The sequence below is a fragment of the Salvia splendens genome, chromosome 14 (genome assembly GCF_004379255.2).
Source record: "Salvia splendens isolate huo1 chromosome 14, SspV2, whole genome shotgun sequence".
Classification (NCBI taxonomy): domain Eukaryota; kingdom Viridiplantae; phylum Streptophyta; class Magnoliopsida; order Lamiales; family Lamiaceae; genus Salvia; species Salvia splendens.
The window spans coordinates 27871016-27890939 of NC_056045.1; the positions used below are offsets into that span (position 1 = coordinate 27871016).

Consider the following 19924-nt stretch of genomic DNA (forward strand, 5'->3'; position numbering starts at 1 on the left):
GCAAGCTTATGCAAATCACCTTCTTAAGCATCACAGTAGCCTCCTCATCAAAATCGAACTTTCTTGCCATATGCAAATCTCTTGCAGCATCTTCCCACAAGCCCAACATCCCTTTCGCCATACCTCGAGCTTTATATACTTTAAATAACTCATCGTCGATCTAGCATAACATCGACTAAATTAGATCCTTAATAAAGCAATTCCCTTATCACAACAGATGTACCTTCAACGCAGCATCAGCATCAGCATCACTGACTGCAGCGTTTGGTTTCTTTAACTTAGCTGAAAAAAATGAAACTTCTCAGATGATGCACAATCGGTAACATAAAAACAGAGTTCAACGTTTTGGGGAGGTACCTCTGCTAGCATACAACATTCTGATTTTGGATTCAATACGACGACCGCTTCGGTTAGAATACTTGTAGCTTTATCGAGATTTCCTAATTTTCGCAAGCATGAAGGGGTCAAACTTAATTTTGTAATAGATCCGAGCAAAGATAGCTACATTAATTTTGAAAAGGCACCTACAAAGAAATATTGCATCCATGGTCATCGATTTCTGCACTAGGGCATCTTCTCGATCGTCTTCACTCACTTCAACCAAAGGATCTTGATACGGTCTTAGCTCGAGATCGCCCAATTTTGACCGATATCACGTCGACCCAATGCAATCAAGCGACAATTAACGTGAGAATAAGAAACAGGAAGCGAATAGAAACTATATTAATGAGAATTGAACAAAACAACAATACAACGATGAAAAGAAAGAACAACGATACAATAGAGTGCCTTGGATCCACGACCCAATGCCCACGACAATCACACTTCTTCGATGACGTAAAAAAGGTGGTGGCCTCCCATATATATAGTAGCCTCTTCACGCGTTCCACACCTCTCCACTTCAACATGCCACCTCAGCATGTGCCTTCATGTGCCTTATTGATCCACATCAACTTATTTAATCCTACTAAGATAATACGAGGCCCACATCCTTCATAGCGCAAGGATGTGCTCATGTTGCATGCATGTTATAAGTATGATGAAATCATGCATGCAACAATACTCCACTCTTAAGGTTCCTTGCCCTCATGGAACCAAGGGAACCTTTCCATGATAACATCCGCGAATTCCCAAGAGGCATCTGTAGGGGATTGGCCTGCCCAATGTATCAGCCATTATGTTGCGGCTTGGTTATGTCGCTTCACCATTTTCCTCTTGAGGATAGCTTGAGGAATGTCATCCTTAATGTGAGAGATGGGAGGAAGATCAGGAACTGGTCCAGTGGGAGCTGCTGCTTCTCTCAACAAGGAAACATGAAAAACATTATGGATTGCAGCTGAAGCGGGCAGATCCAACTTATAAGCAACCTTGACATTCGACTTATAAGCAACCTTTGATGATCAGTCAATATAAGGAACTTCCTACACTGATGATAATGGTACCACTTTCGAACAGCCATCAATATTGTCAACAGTTCCTTTTCATAGACTGAAACAAATTGATGTTTAGGAGATAAGGCCTTGCTGATAAAAGCTATTGAGTGCCCTTCCTGCATCAATATAGCTCCAATTCCCACCCCAGATGCATCAGTTTCAACCACAAAATCGTTGGTGAAATTTGGTAAGGCCATCACTGGTGCAGATGTCATGGCCGATTTCAACTGCTCAAAGGCTGCTTGAGCCTCGGTAGACCATTTGAAAACTGACTCCTTGATGATATTCACTAATGGCCGAGTTATTACTCCATGGTTAGAGACAAACCGTCTGTAGTATCCAGTGAGACCCAAGAAGCTCCTCACATGTTTGATAGATTTTAGAGCGGGACAATTCTTGACTGTCTTTACCTTGCCTTCATCAGTAGCTATCCCCTCACTTGAGATCACATGACCGAGATACTCCACCTTATTACAACCAAAAGAACACTTTGATTGTTTAGCCACCAAGCAATGCCTCTGCATAGTACTAATCACAGCAGTTAAGTGATGTTCATGCTCGGTTTAGCTGCTACTATATATCAAAATGTCATCAAAGAAAACCAGAACGAACTTCCTCAAGTACTCCTTAAACACCGTATTCATAAGATTTTGAAAAGTAGCGGGAGCATTTGTGAGGCCAAACGGCATAACCATGAACTCATAGTAACCTGCGTGAGTCTTGAAGGTTGTTTTGAAAATATCCTCAGGTGCCATGCGTACTTGCCAATAACCTGAACGAAGATTCACCTTTGAAAACCACCTAGCTCTCCCTAATTCATCCAGCAACTCCTCAATCACAGGAATCAGGTACTTATCTTGAACAGTGATAGCATTGAGGGACCTATAATCAACACATAATCTCCAAGTGGAGTCCTTCTTCTTTACTAACACAATAGGACTAGCAAAAGGCTGTTGCTAGGGCGTATAACTCATGCTTCCAACATCTCATCAATCATGGCATCAATGATATCTTTCTGCTTAGCCGCATACTTGTAAGGTCTGATGTTCACAACATCGGTTCCTTCTTTGAGTATAATAAGGTAAATCTCAGTAGTAAATGAGAACCCCTGCATCTCCCACATCAGATTACTACACTTCTTAGTACATTGCAAAACCTGGCCATTAGCTACTTCCACAGCCCGGGTAGGGACTTGCACCAGTTCACAGTTAACCTTCTCAGCCACTTTTGTACTTAAGAAGTTATGAGTACTTTCTGTATCTATCAATATTCGCAAAGATCTCTTCTGACATTTCCCCCCTACTCTCATGATTTGAGGGCCTTCTTTCCCCCACACAACATGCAATGAGAGTTGAAGGTCCACCTCATCTTCCCCTTCCTCAATTCCCTCTACTGGCTGCTCTAATTCCTCATCCTTCATCTCATGTTCTATCATGTAGATTTCCTTCTAGTACACTGGTGGTTTGGAGTGAAGTTTCAGTGCACCAGAAGCACTCCTTCCTTGCCCTCTTTTCATCCATCTCATTGGGAGTAAAGTGGGCACTAGCACGCACTCCCATCCTGTTACCCTCTCTGTTTTCGTTAGAGTTCCAGTTGCCCGCTGGCTTATAGCTAGTGGCGGTTACAGCCAGAGGTTTACTGCTAGAGTAATGACCGCTCACAACCTGCCCTCCGTTCGGTATTGCCTTCGATTTAATCCCCAAAGCTTTCACCGTGAGCTCCTACAACTTTGTTAAGGAGTAAGCCTCGGCCAGCCTCGTGGGCTTAAACATCCTAACATGCATTTGAAGTCCATCCATCAATCCGGATAAGAAGAAACTGAGAGCCTGATCCTCCCGAATTCCCATCCGCGGATAGAGCTCATCAAACTCGTCCATATAGAGCTGCAACGTCCCTCGTTGCTTCAAGTTTCTCAGATCGGCCAGCGGATCTTCGTAAGCATGCGCTCCAATACGAGCTGATAGTGCCCAGATGTAGCATTTCCAATCTGCATATGTGATATCTCCTTGCAAACTCACGAATCCTTTGTGCCATTGCAGAGCCCTACCTTCCAAATGAATTGCAGCCACCCTGACTCTGTTTTTCTCCGGCACTTTAGCGACCTCAAAAAAGTATTCCGCCCGCATCACTCATCCTTCAAATCCACTACCATCAAACTTTGGGAACTCAGATCCAGGGATGATCGTCGCCCCACCGGCCGATCCTTCCCCGCAAATGCCCGATTCTTCCCCCTTAACCCATTGCGTCTTAAATTGTTGATTCTGTAGATTGATCGTAGCAATTGCATGCATCATCTCTGCCATTTTCTCCCCATGCTTCACCGCGAATTGATCTAGGATTTTGCTCACTCAATTCTCCATCTACTCAACTACCTTCTTCTCCATCTCTAAACCTCACGTTACTGAACCCGCCCGGAATCGAGGGCTCTGATACCACTTGATACGGTCTTAGCTCGAGATCGCCCAATTTTGACTGATATCACGTCGACCCAACGCAATCAAGTGACAATTAACGTGAGAATAAGAAATAGGAAGCAAATAGGAACTATATTAATGAGAATTGAATGAAACAACGATACAACGATGAAAAGAAAGAACAACGATACAATAGAGTGCCTTGGATCCACGACCCAATGCCCACGACAATCACACTTCTTCGACGAAGTAAAAAAGGTGGTGGCCTCCCATATATATAGTAACCTCTTCACGCGTTCCACACCTCTCCACCTCAGCATGTGATGAGCATGTGACTTCATGTGCCTTATTGATCCACATCAGCTTATTTAATCCTACTAAGATAATACGAGGCCCACATCCTTCATAGCGCAAGGATGTGCTCATGTTGCATGCATGTTATGAGTATGATGAAATCATGCATGCAACAGATAGCCCATCTAGAACCACAACAAGAAAATGTAACTATGTAATTAAACAACCATTACATACCTAGCACGCCTTTAAGTTGCTAACCTGAAGAGGAGGGTCATAGTCCTGCTCCACAACATGCGAATCATCCAATTCAACATCAGACTCGACAATTTCCATCTCCAACGAATGCGCTTTGTCTTTGTTAGATTCAACAGTCTTCAGATGCTTAGATCTCAACATTTTTCCCTACATCAACACTTTCTATTCCTTGCCAAAATAAGCAGATAAATTAGAATCAAGATCATCACATATGTGGAGAAATCACTGCAACACAAAAAAAAGAAAAATTCATGCTCTTACCGCACAAGCCAAAATCTACGAGCAGAAGCAGCAGCAGGCGGAAGACTTATTCTCTATGAATTGAAGAAGATTTGTAACTAAAACACACTAAATTTCCCCAAAATGTTGCATCTATGGCCATTGATTTTTGCATTAGGGAACCTTCTCGAGCCAAAATCTACTAGCAGCAGCGGCGGAAGCCTTATTTGCTATGGCTTGGCGAAGAAATGTACGCGCATCCAAACCTCAAAGCACAACACAAAAATTTCACCAAAATGTCCATTGATTGCATGCGGACACTTGTCATACTAAGCCGAACAGGACAAGATTCACATAGCTCGAAGGATCGCCCATTCTCGGGCGCCTCATCAATGTCGACTTTCAGGAAATTCTGAAGCTAGTTTTGTGTATATCAGACCAATGCGGGCACACCATGTTGTAGTGAAGTAGACTATTGCAAGACGAGACATCTTTGCAGCAGCATTCAGCTTGATCTTCAGATCCTTAGCAGAAGTGGCACAAATCACTTGCCATCTAACACAAATTTCTCAAATAAATCAACATCAGAACTAGAACTTTTATTTTTGCAATTTTCTTCTTGAGAAATTACTGAGGGTCCATTCGTTCGGTACACGGAATTGGAATTGAAATTAGTATTAAATTAAAATTAGAATTCTACGGAATGGAATTTAAAGGATTAAAATTCAATTCAAAATCCTTTGTTCAGTAGAAATGATATAATTGGTGTGAAGTATGTGTGTGTGTGTGTGCAGTTTTTGTGTGTAGTGTGTGCTTGTAGTGTGTTTGTGTATGTAGGGTGTGAAAGTGACAATTTTATAACTAACTTGAATTCCAATTATCTATTTTAATTTTTAATTTATTGTGGAATTGGAATTTTAATTCAATTCCAAATACAAGTATTTTGTGGTACTAAAGATTGGTTTGGAATGGAATTGAATTCTAATTCCATAAGCTCAATTCTATATACCGAACGGAGCCTGAATTGTAACGCGAAAACCAGTAAACATACCATCCTTCAGTATGTTAACTTCATCTTTCTCAGCCTATCGATGTTCCCTCTTCTTGGGATTGGATTCAAAACAAAAAGATTATAAGTAGGGGTGTCGAAACGGGTAGCGGGTATTGGGTACCCGCACACCCGACCCGTTACCCGTCGGGTTTCGGGTACCCGCTACCCGACATAAGCGGGAACGGGTTCGGGTACGGGTATTGAGTTTCAGGTTTTTGCGGGTGTCGGGTATACCCGATACCCGAACGGGTATACCCGATACCCGATTATATACCCGTTTAAATATAAATATTATATTAAATTTTTTTAATTAATATCCGTTTAAGTCTTTTGTCCATTACTGTAATTTTAATTAATACTCCATCGGTCCCATTAGAAATAAAACGTTTTCCTTTTTGGTCTGTCCCATTAAAAATGAAACGTTTCTAAAAATAGAAACAATACTCTCTCTACTTTTTCTTCTCTCTTACTTTACTCTCTCTTCATTAACTCACAAAACAACACTGCATAAAATACCGTGCCGAAAAGCAAGTGTTGCATATTTAATGGGACGGAGGGAGTACATGTTTTAGGATTAACTATGAAGTCTTTTGTCCATTACCCTAAATTGTCTGCTCTTCACACCCGCGCCGCCACCCGCACCCGTCGCCCGCCACCACCCACATCAGCCGCCGACCCCTGCTGCGAAGAAGGTAAGGGCTCAAGTAAAATATAGATTTAGGTGGCAAGTATTTGGGGATGAGTTTTATAATTATAACACGTAACCTAAAAGGAGTTTTAAACGGGTCGGGTATGGGTACCCGCCTGTCGGGTACGGGATACCAGTACCCGACAAGGCGGGTACCCGTCACTGTGCGGGTCGGGTAACGGGACAAAGATTTTGGCTACAAACGGGTACGGGTACCCGCAGGTACCCGTTTCGACCCCCCTAATTATAAGTAGAAATATTTTTTACAGTATTTTCACGTTTGAGATTATGGAAAAACATTGTTATAAGGAAATCAGCTTCAAGAAATGTTGCATCACTGATATGCAGCAAATAGGAGTTAGGGGGAGCAGTGGCCTAATAGTTGAGGAACCTTACTTTGCAACACCAGGTCGAAGAGCCAACAGCTTCTTCTCGATCAGCGCCACGTGCTGCTCAGTCTCTCGCTTGTGTAGGGATGCGATGAACTCCTTTTTGTCTTGTTCAGCGGGAGTTCAAGAACCGGAAAACACAAGCCATTCATACCAATGGTGGATGATGTTCATATAGTATCAATCAGAACAACATTATTAAAACCTCAAACAAGTGCAGATAACTACACAAAATTAGTAGTGAATGTACCTCTCTTGTAGTAACTCCCAACTCTTTCGGCAAAATCAAGCAATTCAAGAATCTCTCTTAATCCCACACCCTAATTTTAAATATTAATCCATCAACAATGGAGAGTTGCCAATTGAACAGACACAAATACTAGATAAATAGCAAGAAAACAATTAATTCAGTGATCATTCACTACACTGATATCAGTTCATGAAACAACGCCACAGTTTTATCACTGTTTCCCTAATATTGGGAAGCCCCATTTAGTCATAACTTCAATAAAAATTAACCTAATTCCCAATCCATTGAACTCAATTCACCTCCACTCTTCACAAACAAACAATGAAACATCTCTCTCTGTGTCACTCCCACATAATAATTAAATCTTAAACCACCAACAATGAAGGATCCAAATGAAATAGAGACAAAAACAGGCTAACTAGCAAGATATCAGTTGATCACCACTCCCAACCTCTCGCCGCTTCTTTTCTTTATCGATAACTTGACAAATTTCGAAGCTCCCATTACAGAACATGATGCTGATGATGGTAAAATGCAGTCTTTTTTTGCAAAGATGAGATATTTCGACGAAGATGATGAAGTTGTGAGTGGAGGAGAACAGATGGCGTTAGCTGCCATTGCAATTTCTCGCTTCTTTTTTCTTCTTTGTTTCCAATTCCAACCATAGATTACAATTTTATTGGTCTATAAAAAATCTCTACTTTTCAAGTCTTTTATAGCTAATCACCAAAAAACACAACTAAAATGAAAACCATTTTGTCCTCCCAACTTTAATTTTGTAATAGATCTAACTACATTGATTTTGAAAAGGAACCTACCTTCAATAGATGCATCCATGGCCATTGATTTTTGCACTAGGGCATTTTGTTCATCTTCTTTACTCACTTCAAGCGAAGGATCGCCCATCTAGAACCACAACGAGATAATGTAAATCCATGATTAAACATCCATTAAATATTTAACACGCACCTGAGTCGCTAACCTGAAGCGGAGGGTCATAGTCCGGCTCCACAACATCCGAATCATCCAATTCAACATCAGACTCCACAATTTCCATCTCCAACGAATGCGCTTTGTCTTTGTTAGATTCAACAGTCTTCAGAGACTTAGATCTCAACATTTTGCAGAAATAAGCTGATAAATTAGAACTTGGATCAGCACATATGTGGAGAAATCATTAAAACACAGAAAAAGAATAGTCCATGCTCTTACCGCACAAGCAAAAATCTACGAGCAGCAGCAGCAGCAGGCGGAAGAGTTATTCGCTATGACTTGAAGAAGATTTGTACCCGCAGCCTAACCCTAAAACAAAATAAATTTCCCCAAAATGCCCATGGGATTGCACACGCGGACACTTGTCATAAAGCCGAACAGAAGATTCGCATAGCTCGGATTCTAGATGGACAGGATTACAGAGTCAAGGCATATAATTATCTTAAAAATGCCATACATCCAGTTGAAATTTGTTCCATTTTAACTAAATCAAAAAATCTGGAAACAGAAACAAGTTAAATGGACGGTTTTAGATTGCAAATGATCAGCAAAGGAAGTATTGCATACCAATTTTTCGCCTTTCACACAAAGATTCTACCTATTTCAGATGCAGAAGAAATTGTTTCGATAATTTCTCAATTAAGCTTATTAGATTCACTTTAACGTTAGTAAATGTTGTTACCTGAACTGTTTAACTAAGTAATCAAGTCAGTTTCGTCATCAAATTGCTTCAATGATTGTAGGGTTTTCACACACAAGCAGAGAGAGAGAAGTTTTCAATTGAAATGTTGCCCGCGACTTCAACTGTCCAACTAACTTTTAAAAAGTAGCGCCCCTGCAATACGGTGCCGTTTTGGGCAACTTATTCCTTCCAAAGTTGTAAAATGTAGAACAAATTGATATTATATTCAATTTAGAGAACATTATATTTGAAGCAAAAATGTAGTACGTTATGGAGTGCATCACTACCTTAAACCATCTCCAACCATACTTCAAAAATGAGTTTTGGAGTAGAAATCTTCTCCAATCATACACCAAACGCAAACCCATTTTTGGTGTTTTTTTGTGAAACAACACCAAATATGGTGTTACTACAAAAATTTTGTGAGACAAAAACTCAAAAATAATGTAAATTTTGAATTTGATGTAAATGGTTGGAGTAAAACTATTTTTTGGTGTGACGTATATTTAAAAATAGGTTTGAATTTGGTATAAATGGTTGGAGATGGTCTTAGTTATGGAAAATACTGAAGTGAATTAAGGAAAAACCGACCAAATCCTAGTGAGGCTACACCCACACCCAATTAGACAAATGGAGTAACTCACTCGGCATTTAAGTTAATAATTTAGATCATATTTTCGATGTAGGACAAAGATGATAATCTTTCATACTCCCTCTGTCCTACTCAAGATTTTAGGAGGAATTGTTAGGTAAAGTAAGTAGAAAGAAAAAAATAGTTAAATATTTGAGATTTATTTCTAAATATAGAAAGTGGACATTTTGAGTTGGACAAACTAAAAAGAAAGTGAAACATCTTAAATTGGGACAGAGAGAGTATTTATTAATATTTCAACAGGATCGCCCATGTCCTGTCACTTTCGATGGCACATTCAGCTCTGATATCCTAGTTACATTTCGATTTATTGAAGCATACTTGCTACATGAAGGGAGACTAGCCTAACTTTAATGAGGTTCCATTCGAAAATTAATTGGTAATAGAAAAAGAGTGGCTCACTTGGGTATGTTATTGATCTCTTTTTTTCCTTCACATTTGTAACGTGAAACAACTCACGTGTAATATTCCAACATAATATAACACAGTAAAATTATTTCTAATGGATAGTTACAGAAAAATGTAGTTCTATATGTAGTTCCCTAAAATGTACTCTATAGGTCAATCAAGCATGCTGAGCAATCTTCTGCTAGAGAGCGTTTTTGTCCCCGGTGACAAGCTGATCCACCTCCTTACCATTTCGGATGAAGAAGGTCGGGATGCTACTTATGTTCCATTCAGCAGCAACCTCTCTAGCCTCGTCGACGTCCACTTTCAAGAAAACAACTTTCGGGTATTTATCAGCCAAGCTAGTGAAAACAGGGCCAACGTAACGGTTGTAGTGAAGTAGAGAACTGTGAGCTGAGATGTCTTTGAAGCGGCATTAAGTTTCTCTTCCAACTCGCTACCAGAATGAGTCAGGGTGATTTCTCCTGCTACCAAACGTGGCGAAATTGGATAAGGCGCGTATCAAGGCTAAGAATTTCATAAGCTTGAATAACGGAACCTAATGCAACTCATTGATCAGTGGTTGAAACATAACTACTTGAAATGAAATACATTAGACAATAGTAAGTGAAATATACCATCTTTTAAAACAGAAGAAGATTCAGCATCCTGCAATAAGAAATAAAGAAAGGAATTACTCATTCAGAACTAAGAGAATAAGATGAATGAAATCAGAAGAATATGAGTCAGGATTTAAGGATGATAAACTATTAAATGGAGTACTAAAATAACCAAAAAGGTTAGGACTCACTCGACTCCTCTTCCTCTCAAGCTCGATTCGTCTCAATTTCTTCTCGTTACGCAGACGTTCATATTTCCGGTTGTGCTATTCAATTTTCTTTGCATTGCGTTCAACCTAAAAAGTTAAGTAAAATCAGCTAAGGTGACTCTGCTTTCAAGACTGAAGCCCAAAAAAATAGAAAGAGACATCACTGAGATAAAAGGGATAATTTACCTTCTTGAGCGCGAGTGTTACCGCGCATCAAAATCCAACCTTGATTGAGCACGTAAATCAAGAGCCCAACATTGCTTTTGCCAGCCCTCGTGCTTTGTATCCTATTTCCGAGACAGGGTTGATCTGTACAAAAAATTGCAGAATTAATCTTCTTAAAAGGTGAGGTTTTTACCCTTGAAAGCATAAACAAGTCAAGCTCAAAGCCACGCGTACCTCTAAATCTGCCTCAGCATCTCGTATCACAGCATTTGGTTTCTTCAATCTGATAAAGACTTTCGCTGAAGAAGAGGACAATGATATAGTTATTAAACACGACATCTCATACAAAAATCTCTACAGTTCACAAGCCTGAGAGTTAACTCTACTTCCATAAAATAATATCGAGTTTGGATTCAACGTGACTGCCTCAGTTAGGTAATCTACGGCCTCGCTTACCTTTCCTGAATTTGGAAGAATATAATTTGCAACAGTTATTCTCCTAGAAAATAGACTATCGACAAAAAAAATAGTAAAAGAATTTCTATAACTGCATACCATCAATGATTGCTTCCATAGCTTTTGCTTGTGATAGATAAGCAACTTTTTCATTTTCTTCAGTTACTTCAACGGAAGGGTCCCCCATCGGTAATAAAGTAAGCAAACGTGTAAATGGAACAAATCGAGCAATATGAAATCCGATTTTTTGAGCTACACACTTTCTGTGGAGGATCATTGTCCGGCTCCACAATGCCTGAATTATCCAACTCAACATCAGATTCAACAATGTCATCATCTGAGATATCGTCCATTGGTGTATCGCGCTTCCTTGAATCAAATGGTCTTGAAAAATGCAAGAGATGGAGAATGTAAGACATGTGGGTTTTGTTTGTAGAACTCCACAAAACCCTTCAATGTCTGAATCTTTTCCGCCTCCATTTTCTCTCCTTAGCTTGCTTGAGATTACTTTGAGTATGTGAGAATCTTTTTCTCCTTCTAAATGCTTATAGATTCTACATATGCTCCAGTTTTGTAAGAGTTGGCACAAAACGGGTCTTCGGGTTGTCTTCAATCAGGCCATTTGGTAAAAATGATATATAATTAATATGAAGTTTGCAGGTTGAGTTATGTGTGTGTGTGTGTGTGTATGCAGTTTTTGTGTGTAGTGTGTGCAGTTTTTGTGTGTAGTGTGTGTGTGTGTGTGCAGATTTTGTGTATAGCATGCAGTTTTTGTTTGTAGTGTGTGCAATTTTTGTGTGCATGTGTGTAGTTTGTGCAGTTTATGAGTGTATGTGTGCAGTTTTTGTGTGTAGTGTGTGTGTGTGTGTAAAACCCGTAAATGTACCATCCTTCAGTATAAATACCTTCATCTTTCTCAGCCTTTCGAGCTCAGCCTTTCTCTGCTCCCTTGCTTTGTGAAGATGAGCTCATCCACCTCCTCGCCATTTTTGACGAAGACGAAGGTCGGGATGCTTCTGATGTTCCATTCAGCAGCGACCTCTCTAGCCTCGTCGATGTCCACTTTCAAGAAAACTACTTTCGGGTACTTACCAGCCAAGCTAGTGAAAACGGGGCCAACGTAACGGCAGGGCCCACACCATGTTGCGGTGAAGTAGAGAACTGAAAGCCGAGATGCCCTTGAAGCAGCATCGAGTTTCTCTTCCAACTCGCTACCAGAATGAATCAGGATGATTTCTCCTGCAAGCAAATGTGAAGAAATTAGCTAAGACGCGTATCAAGGCTAAGAGTTTTAGAACACTAAAGAGCTTGAGCTTTAGGCCGTAAGAGAACTTGAATAACGGAACCTAATGAAATTCATTCAGACCAACTTTTATCGTATGCCTTCAGTCGCAGATGAGTATATGAAGAAACAAGATGTAAACGAATCAGTGAGAATATAACTACTGAGAAGAACACATATTCATTGATCAATAGTTGAAACATAATTACTTAAAATGAAAAATATTAGACAATAGTTATGTGAATATACCATCTTTTAAAACAGAAGCAGCTTCAGCATCCTGCAATAAGATTTAAAAAAGGAATTCCATAAACTGCATACCTTCAGCGATTGCTTCCATAGCTTTTGCTTTCAATAACTGAGCAGCTTCTTGATTTATCTTCGGATTCAGCAATGTCTTCATTTGAGATATCCTCCATTGGTACATCGCGCTTCCTTGAATCAAATGTCTTCTTCTCGTCATGGTCCTCACCGTCATTGCTCTGCATCAGCAGGTCTTACGTCATCAGTGAATATAAAATAACCACGGGTCGTGAATACAGGAAACAACGAGGCCGTAATGTTAAAATGTGGCCTTCCAAATTTGTCAGAAAATCGTTCCTCTCTGATGTTACCGTGTATCTTCCAATAGAAGAAACACATAAACATACCCCACAAAGATCATCAACGACAAAAGTTAAAAACTGCAACTAAAGATACTAGCAATCACAATTCCAATAGAAATGTTACACGAAACATGTTCATTTATTAAGAGTAAGACTCAGACTTCCAGCATCACACACTGCTTAGCTCGCTAATATGATAATTTATTCATGTACTATAGACGTGGCTCTTCCACGTTGTCACCAACATAAATATCGAGCCAGTATATAAACCCCGTGCCATTTCCGATCTAATGATGAATAGGTATATAACTACTGCTCAATTTGTCACCAATGAAATATATTATACATGTGCTCAAACATTCAACCAATTGGAAGTCGCCAATGATGAAATCATAGAGACAGTGTCAACAATGTTCAATATTAAAGAGTTCATTCGATTTCCAATTTTCGCAAGTCAAAACACCATCAATCCCTATTCTTAATGACATTCTTTTGCAACTAGTTATAAATTATCAAAGCCACACATGATAAATAAAAGCAATTCAATTTTTCAATTCATCTAAAATCAAAGCTCAAAAAAACAATTAAACCAAACTTACTCCAAGATTCAACCAAACAAGTCAACATCCAAAATCCACAAACAAGTTTCCATTTTTTAACTTAAAACACAAACATTCAAGAAACATCCTTTCAAATGGGCTTCATTAACTACAGCTTCATCAATACAGAAAAACAAAAGAAGGATGCTCGTGAATGTAGCTCACGATCCTCCAAACACCGGAATTCGAGCTCCAAAACTGAAAACAAATAAAAAACAATGAAACCCTTAAACACTTCCTCAATTTCCAGCAAAATTAAAGTTGATAACCAAAAAAGCTTGCACCTTTGCAGAAAGGTCTTGAAAAATGCAAGAGGAGGAGTGTGTTTTGTTTGCAGAAATCCACAAAACTCGTCAATGCCTGAATCCTTTCCGCCTCCATTTTCTCTCCTTAGCTGCTTGATTATGTCATTATGTGAGAATCTTTTCTCCTTCCAAAATGCTTAAATTCTAGAGAACGGGTCTTCGGGTCGTCCACAATCGGGCCCTCGGCTAATTACACAACTGTATCGGGTCGGGCCTTGCACAATTTTTGGTTAATAAATAAGTATTTTATTTTTAAAATATATTGTACAAGTATTTTCTAAGATTTATTATATTGATTAAAATTTATAGTGCAAAATTAATATTTAGAATGAATTAAAATAGACAATACAAATTATTTATTAAATTAATTGTCTAAGTTCTAAATTTCTCCTAACAACTTTTTTACTGGTGGGTTTGATCAAGTCTTATTGGATTTGAATTTTTATTGGGCCGATTCGATAAGAACTCGTTTGGGTTGAGTCGGGTTAGGTCCAGTTTATTCGTTGAGAAATAAAATTACTACCTTTGTCTACTAAAAATGGACAAGTTTTATAATTTTGGGGCATCCATCCGTCACTCGCTCTTACTTTACCAATTGTGCATGAAATTCATACCATCTACAATTTTATCTATTTTTTGAACGTAGGTAGTATTATTTTAATTATTTTTATTAATTAAAAAGTATTATACTTTAAATTTATTACTGTATTTAGTTATAAATCATGATAAAGTTTTAATCCTGTAATATCAAGCCTAAATCGTGTAATATCATGTTCTATTAAGTACTTAATATTTACACAAAATGGGTCTCCGGATCGTCCGCAATCGGGCCATCGGGTAATCACCCAAATTGGGCCGGGTCGGGATTGAAAAAATTTTGTTTAATAAATTATATTTTAAAAAATACAGTGTATTTGAATAAGGTTTATCAGATTAATATTTATCATAAATCTTATAACAAGAATTTGATATGGAAGAGCAAGTCCTCAGCGAAGGTTCCTTTCAAATTTGCTGTAATTGTAAGCATTCTATAAAAAGCATATTTACTTCTTGAAATGAAGGTTTCTTGCATACAATGTAAGCATCATTGAATTCTTAAATTGCACAGAGAAAACAAAAAACAAAAGTTGTGACTAACAAGTTTGAAGATCTAAGCAGTGTGCTCAAGAATCATCTTATCAAGTGAGTTCATTCTCATCTGGATCTCTTCATCCACCACTCTTCCATCTTTCCACGGGTAGAAACTCGGGATGCTTGCGATCTGCCACTCTGCTGCTGCCGCGCGCGCCTCATCAGTGTCGACTTTCAGGAACACGTCTTGGGGGATTTTGAAGCTAGTTTTGTGTGTACGGACCAATGTGGACGCTCCATGTTGCTGTGAAGTAGACTATTGCAAGAAGAGACATCTTTGCAGCAGCATTCAGCTTGATCTTCAGATCCTTAGCAAAGGCGACATGAATCACTTGCCCTGTAACACAAATTTCTCAAATAAATCAACTTCAGAATTAGAACTCTTTTTTTTTTTTGCAATTTTCATCTTTGAGTGCACAGAATTGGAATTGAATTGTAACTAGAATTCTGCTGAATTAAATTTGAAGGATTATAATTCGATTTCGAATCCTTTGTTCGGCTCTTGTGTGCAGCTCTTGTGTGTAGTGTGTGTGTGTGTGCAGCTTTTGTGTGTAGTGTGCATTTTTTTTGTATGTGTGTAGTGTGTGCAATTTTTGTAATTTTGTAATAGATCTAACTACATTGATTTTGAAAAGGAACCTACCTTGAAGAGATGCATCCATGGCAATTGATTTTTGCAGTAGGGCATCTTCTCGATCGTCTTCACTCAATTGATTAAACTACCATTGAGTCGCTAACCTGAAGCCAAGGGTCATAGTCTGGCTCCACAACATCCGAATCATCCAATTCAACATCAGACTCGACAATTTCCATCTCCAACGAATGTGCTTTGTCTTCATTAGATTCAACAGTCTTCAGATGCTTAGATCTCAACATTTTGCCTTTCATCAACACTTATGTAGCTTGCAGAAATAAGCTGATAAATTAGGATCAGCACATATGTAGAGAAATCATTACAACACAGAAAAAGAAAAATCCATTCTCTTAGCGCACAAGCCAAAATCTACGAGCAGCAACAGCAGCAGGCGGAAGACTTATTGCTATGACTTGAAGAAGAATTGCACCGGCAGCCTAACCCTAAAAGCACAATAAATTTCACCAAAATGCCCATAGATTGGCATAGCTCGGAGGATCGCCCATTCTTCACTCACTTCAACCGAAGGATCACCCGTTCTCGCGCGCCTCATCATTGTCGACTTTCAGGAACACCGTCTTGGGGTATTTTGAAGCTAGTTTTGTGTGTATCAAAACCAATGTGGATGCACCATGTTGCAATGAATTAGACTATTGCAAGACGAGTCGTCTTTGAAGCAGCATTCAACTTCATCTTCCAAATCTTTTGATCGGAAAAATTATATAATTAATATGAAGTGTGTGTGCAGTTTTTGAGCTTAGTGTGTGCATGTGCAGTTTTTGAGCTTAGTGTGTGCATGTGCAGTTTTTGTGTAGTGCGTGTGCAGTTTTTGTGTAGTGCGTGTGCAGTTTTTTTATGTGTAGTGTATGCAGTTTCAGTCCGTAGTGTATGTATATGTAGTGTGTGAAAGTGTGATAGAAATTGACATTTTAATTCAATTTCAAATCCAAATATTTTGTGTACCAAACATTGGATTTGGAGTTGAATTCAACACCAGGTCGAAGAGGCAACAGTAGAGGAACCTTACTTTGCAATACCAGGTCGAAGAGCCAACAGTTTCTTCTCGATCAGCGCCACGTAAAGCTCAGTCTTTCTGCACAATCAAGCAATTCAAGAGTCTCTCTTTATCCCACACCCTAATTTTAAATCTTAACCCATTCATACCAATGGTGGATGAATCTTATTCTTGAAAAGAACATATAATACTTCATATAGTATCAATCAAAACAACATTATTGAAACCTCAAACAAGTGCAGATAAACTTCACAAAATTAGTAGTGAATGTACCTCTTGTAACTCCCAACTCAAGCAATTCAAGAATCTCTCTTAATCCCACACCCTAATTTTAAATCTTAATCCATTAACAATGGAAAGTTCCCAATTGAACAGACACGCGTACTAGATAAATAGCAAGAAAACAATTAATTCAGTGATCATTCACTACACTGATATCAGCTCATGAAACAGTTTTATAACTGATTCCATTGCTGGTGGAGAGAAGAAAAGGGTGCCTATTGCTGTTGTTTCTTTCAAGTTTTTTGTAAACTTGTATAAAAAGCTAACTCACATCCTAAAAAGTTTTGAAATGAAGGTTTCTTGCATAGAATGTAATAAGCATCATTGAATCTTTAAAATGCACAGAGAAAACAAAAGTTGTGACTAACAAGTTCGAAGATGATCTATGCAGTGTGCTCAAGAATCATCTTACCAAGTGAGTTCATTCTCATCTGGAGCTCTTCATCCACCACTCTCCCATCTTTCCATAAGTAGAAATTCGGGATGCGTGTGATCTACCACTCTGCTGCTGCCTCGCGCGCCTCATCAATGTCGACTTTCAGGAACACCGACTTGGGTATTTTGAAGCTAGTTTTGTGAATATCGGACCAATGTGGACGCAGGGGCCGCACCATGTTGCAGTAAGTAGACTATTGCAACGCGAGACGTCTTTGCAGCAGCATTCAGCTTGATCGTCAGGTCCTTAGCAGATTCGACATGAATCACTTGCCCTGTTACACAAACTTGTCAAACAAATCAATTCAGCTTGAGAAATTACTGAATTGTAACGTGAAAACCAGTAAACGTACCATCCTTCAGCAGCGAAGAAAAATCATTTTCAGCTTCCTGCACCAAAACAGATCAATCTCATGATGCCAAACATTGCTGCATTTAAACAACATATATTCATATCAGTATCAGTATAAATACCTTCATCTTTCTCAGCCTTTCGAGCTTAGCCTTCCACTGCTCCCTCGCTTTGTGAAGTTTTTCATATTTTTGGCGGTGTTCCGTGTTCAACAATCTTCTTGTGATTAGATCAATGTTCACCTTCAAGAACATTGCTAGATTATGCAAATAACCTTCTTAAGCATCAGAGTAGTCTCCTCATCGAAACCGAGCTTTGATGCCATAAGCAAATCTCTTGCAGCATCTTCCCATAAGCCCAACATCCCTTTTGCCATACCTCGAACCTTATATCCTTTAAATATTCATCGTTGATCTAGCACAACATCAAATAAATTAGAACATATTATCCTTTAGAAAACAAGCCCTCATCACAACAGTTATACCTTCAACGCAGCATCAGCATCACGAATTGCAGCATTTGGTTTCTTCAACTTTACAAAAACACTAGCTGAAAAAAGAAACTTCTCAGATGACAATAATCTATCACATAAAAACAGAGTTCGCCATTTGGGGAGGTACCTCTGCTAGCATACAGCATTGCTGATTTTGGATTCAATACGACCGCTTCTGTTAGGAGACTTATAGCTTTATTGAGATTCCCTAATTTTTGCAAGCACAAAGGGGTCAAACTCTAATTTTGTAATAGATCTAACTATATTGATTCTGAAAAGGAACCTACCTTCAAGAGATGCATCCATGGCGATTGATTTTTCCACTAGGGCATCTTCTCAATCGTCTTCACTCACTTCAACCGAAGGATCGCACATCTAGAACCACAACGAGAAAATGTAACTCTGTAATTAAACAACCATTAAATACCTAGCACGCCTTTGAGTCGCTAACCTGAAGCCAAGGGTCATAGTCCGGCTCCACAACATCCGAATCATCCAATTCAACATCAGACTCGACAATTTCCATCTCCAACAAATGCGCTTTGTCTTTGTTAGATTCAACAGTCTTCAGATGCTTAGATCTCAACATTTTTCCTTTCATCAACACTTATATTCCTTGCAAAAGTAATCTGATAAATTAGAATCAAGATCATCACATATGTGAAGAAATCACCACAACACATAAAAATCCATGCTCCTTACCGTACGAGACAGAATCTACTAGCAGCAGCGGCGGAAGCCCTATTTGCTATGACTTGACGAAGAAATATACGCGCAGCCAAACCCTAAATGCACATAAAATTCCCCCAAAATGTCCATTCAATGCACGCGGACACTTGTCATACTAAGCCGAACAGGACAAGATTCGCATAGCTCGGATTCAAGATGGACAGGATTACAGAAATTAAGGCATATAATTATCGTAAAAACACTATAATCCGATTGAAATTTGTTCCCTTTCAACTAAATCAAAATGATCTAGAAAGAGAAACAAGTTGAATTGACTGTTTCAGATTGCAAATGATCTATAAAACAAGTACTAAAACATACCCAATTTTCACCTTTCACACGAAGATTCTAATTCTTTCCTAATATGCTTAGATTAATCATCAGATCCAAAAGAAACTTTATGGTAGTTTCTCAATTGAGCTTCTATTAACATTAACGGAAGTAAATGCTGTTACCTGAACTGATTTACTGAGTATTAAAATCATTTTCGTCATCAAATTGCTCCAACAACTGTAGGGTTAACACACACAAGCACAAGAAGAGAGAGAAAATATGTCGTTTTCAACTAGAAATATTTCCCGCGTCTTCAACTGTCCGACTAACTTTTATAAGTAGCGCCTCTGCAATACGGTGTCGTTTTGGGGAAATTATTCCTTCCAAAGTTATAAAATGATGAACAAATCGATATTATGTTCAGTTTAGATCACATTATATTTGGTGCAAAAAAGTATGTTGCGGAGTTAATATTTAGATCATATATTCAATTTAGGACTGATATATAAATATTTCAATAGGATCACCCATGTCCTGTCATTTTTTATGGCACATTCAGCTCAACTCGAGGACGAGGTATGCTCTACTACGTGAAAGGAGACCAACCATACTTTATTATATTCCATTCA

The 19924-nt window shown here is 38.8% G+C and overlaps 1 protein-coding gene, 1 long non-coding RNA gene and 2 pseudogenes across 2 annotated transcripts; all 4 read right to left on the reverse strand.

Annotated features, from left to right (window-relative positions):
- Positions 1 to 4426: 4426 nt before the first annotated feature.
- LOC121765466 lies at positions 4427 to 7022 on the reverse strand. Its single transcript, XR_006042833.1, has 3 exons — positions 6754 to 7022; positions 4661 to 5173; positions 4427 to 4567 (listed from the first exon to the last, which is right to left on the reverse strand). It is a non-coding gene; the product is annotated as an uncharacterized LOC121765466 (long non-coding RNA).
- Positions 7023 to 9728: 2706 nt separating this feature from the next.
- Positions 9729 to 14022, reverse strand: LOC121765463 (annotated as a pseudogene).
- Positions 12077 to 12920, reverse strand: LOC121764449 (thioredoxin H3-like). The gene is made up of 2 exons (XM_042160463.1): positions 12764 to 12920; positions 12077 to 12399 (listed from the first exon to the last, which is right to left on the reverse strand). Exons 1-2 carry the CDS (start codon positions 12918 to 12920, stop codon positions 12077 to 12079), a joined length of 480 nt encoding a protein of 159 aa, XP_042016397.1.
- Positions 14023 to 17396: 3374 nt separating the features above from the next.
- Positions 17397 to 19578, reverse strand: LOC121764450 (annotated as a pseudogene).
- Between the last annotated feature and the right edge of the window lie 346 nt (positions 19579 to 19924).

Excerpts from the sequence above, each read along its gene's own strand:
- LOC121764449 (XM_042160463.1), bottom strand. The coding sequence starts at position 12,920 with ATGACGGTGAGGACCATGACGAGAAGAAGACATTTGATTCAAGGAAGC. Across the intron at positions 12,400-12,763 it reads TATGGAAGCAATCGCTGAAG|GAGAAATCATCCTGATTCAT; the intron begins GTATGCAGTTTA and ends ATTTGCTTGCAG.